This window comes from Sinocyclocheilus rhinocerous, unplaced genomic scaffold (genome assembly GCF_001515625.1).
Source record: "Sinocyclocheilus rhinocerous isolate Xijiao unplaced genomic scaffold, SAMN03320098_v1.1 scaffold497, whole genome shotgun sequence".
Classification (NCBI taxonomy): Eukaryota; Metazoa; Chordata; class Actinopteri; order Cypriniformes; family Cyprinidae; genus Sinocyclocheilus; species Sinocyclocheilus rhinocerous.
In genome coordinates this window covers 1,070,064-1,073,053 of record NW_015633189.1, presented here as the reverse complement: position 1 = coordinate 1,073,053, position 2,990 = coordinate 1,070,064, and the positions used below count along the sequence as shown (strand labels likewise).

The 2,990-nt window shown below is 35.9% G+C and overlaps 1 protein-coding gene across 1 annotated transcript in view; it reads left to right on the top strand.

Moving 5' to 3' along the window:
* The first annotated feature begins 1,548 nt into the window (after nucleotides 1–1,548).
* Nucleotides 1,549–2,990, top strand: part of LOC107743777 (sclerostin-like) — a 4,780-nt gene continuing 3,338 nt past the window's right edge. The window contains exon 1 of the mRNA XM_016557179.1: nucleotides 1,549–1,846. Within this exon, the coding sequence (XP_016412665.1) occupies nucleotides 1,609–1,846 (238 nt within the window). The 5' untranslated portion in view covers nucleotides 1,549–1,608. The remainder of the gene's footprint in view (nucleotides 1,847–2,990) is intronic.

Below are 2,990 nucleotides of genomic sequence, written 5' to 3'. Positions count from 1 at the left end.
TATATATATATATATATATATATATATAATGTATACCATGAATCAGGGGGCAAAAAAATATTAGCAGGGCTGAGAACACTTTTAGTTTTTGCAAGAGTAACATTTCAGCTTAATTTTGACCCAGTTCCATCTTATCTAAAAAAACTTTTAATGCTCAGCTGCAAGTTAGTATGTTTGCATTTCATATGCAGTGAGTTCAGCCCTGTCAGTCCATATGAGTTAAATGCTTTGTTTATGTGGCTTTGACATTGTGTTACCTTTTTTCTTCTTTATAAAAATATATTTTGCTGGCAGCTCTTGTAAATCTGGAACACATCAAAGTGTTATTTATGCTCAAGCTGCTATCTTGATAAAGCATGCCTGGAGTGTGTTTTCTGTGCACAAACCCAAAGAGATATAAAAACAGCTAGTGAATGATAGGGAAAGGACATAAGCTACAATCAGACTAGGCCTGTGGTGGACATTGTGATCTTCATGATGACAGGATGAAAAGAAGAGTCACAAAAGATCTCAGAAGTATTCCATCTATCCTGCTTTTTTCTCTTTGCCAAAGGGGTTTCTAAGCTTGAACGACTTGGCGGACACAATGTATCAGAGTAGCATTAAAAGTTGTTGCTTAACCAGTGTCATGCAAACTGACATCAAACTATCCTTTGCTTAGCTTAATCGACAGGGTGAAGCAGAACATACAGTATGCCAGAAATAAGAAATAATATCCTTTCAAGATGTTGGTTTGTTTGGGCTCCCTCAAGAGGGCAGTGTTCGTACAAAGCGATGCATTTAATGTGAGACAGTTATGTCATGTGCCATAAAGCGTCAGCATCGTGTGCGCGTCACGCTGCTTATTCAATTTATACTGTCAGACTGCAAATGTGTCCCTGATATATTTGCACGTAAACAGAGTCAAAGGAAGCCAAAACAAAAGGTTTCAAACAAGTAAATCAAATATTTTCAAACGTTTCAGCACTGATTAAACTTATTACAAGTTAGTCACAGCACGTAAATTTCACCGGTCGCCAAATACGCTACCAAAACAAACAAACAAACAAACACATACAAGTTACGTTAGCGCGCTTTCCTTTTTTAAAAACGTTCATTTAAATTCAAGTCAAGTCATTGTGTTTGCACAGTTTCTAAAAAAATAAATAAAATAAAATAAATAAATAATAATAAAAATAAAAAATAAAATAGTAGGCAGCACTCTACATCAAATGGTTAATTTGAACAATACAATACAAAATTGATACAACTATACAAAATTATTGAAAACAATGATGTGTCCAAACTTCCGACTGGCTGTTTTAGGTTTGATCTATAAGTAAAGACAGTAGAAAACGACACAGTATGAAACAGCAGTAAAGACACGCTGTCTCATTTCTGGTGAAAAATAGATGACTTTTCTCTCTCCAAGTTGACCTTGTACTTCTGCGCGTGCCCCTTCCTCCCTAGCAGTTTCTGAATGAGCGGCTCTGCCTAAATCCCTCCCACTTGCGCTAAATTATCAGGGTTTTTTGCGAAACCTTTGGTACTTTAAAAAGGCAAGCCTCTCACGAGGAGAAGAAACCCGGTCAGAGTTTGCCCGCTGAACGTCTCGTTCTCTATTTCAGTATGCAGGTGTCTCTAGCGCTCGTGCAGTGCGGCGCGCTGCTGTTGCTGCTACAGGGATGTTTCACAGCTGCGCACGGATGGAGAGCTTTAAAAAATGATGCGACAGAAATTATAGGTCTACCTGAACACACGGAGGACACGAATAGACCCGAGGAGCAGATACAACTTTCTGACAACAACACAATGAACCGAGCTAAGAACGGAGGAAGGAGGTCATCAACCAACTCCCGTACTTATGGTAAGTAAAAAGAAAAAGGATCTTTAATGAATAGCATTGAGCTCTATCAAAGCAGATCAACACTAACACAAACACAAACACAAACATGTAGTCAAAATATAATAGCAAATTGTTTTTTCCCCCTTTTCTTTTAAGATTATTTGTGGGCTATTTTCCCTTAAAAAGTGGGCCGTATCAATCAACATCAACACATTGAATGAATCTGTACCAAAATAATTATTTAGAATTTTATTTCAGCTCTTTTTTAAGCAACCTCTTAAGTAAATCTTACATTAGTGATTTGATGTTTTATGTAAACAAGTACAGCTTGTTTTAAGTAAAATGAAGTAGAATACTAAAAATAAATAAAATATATTTCAACACTTTTAAGGAATAGGCCTATGCGTCTTTTAGTAAGTTTTTGCATGTTTGCAAGTTAACAAAATTTGGGTACTGTGTGTTTTAAATGTGTGTAAAAATTAGGAGGTATGAAAAGGAATTAGTGTCAAATGTAACAATTTCCGCTATATAGATCTGTTATCTAAAATGGATTATTGGCTGAAAATTTCATGGGTAACTAAACAGCAACTATCTGTAATGATATTTGCTCCAATAATTTGTTAATAACATAATTTCTCCAACCAATGACTTTAAAAATTTGCCCTGTATTTTATAGTGCAAGGTGTATATGTAGGCTACACATACAATCATAATTTACTTAACTGGATATACCTATATTGGCTCTAAACAGATGTGGCCGCTTCAAAATAAGAGCTCTATAGTAGTTCAGAAAGAATGCATGCCGTTCCACCTTTTCACCAGCACAAGTGATGCACTAATTTCGATAACCCTTTTTTGTTACTGTATACCCCATTTTACATAATTAGACAAGGTTTGCCTTTCCATAACCATCTAATTGCAACAGTATGGTTTCAGCATAGTTGAAAATGTGAGAAGTTATTCTAAGGGGTCATTTCTTCAGGGTATTGCCACGATAGAGAATGACTCCCACCTGTGAAAAGTAAAACTACTGTGAATTCAAACCTACACTAGTTCTAACAATATACACTGTGTGTGTGTGTGTGTGTCTGTGTGATTGTGTATGTTAATGTCAGAATTAAGAAAAAAGCCTCTTAGAGCTTGTTTCCAGAGCACAAAAAAAAAA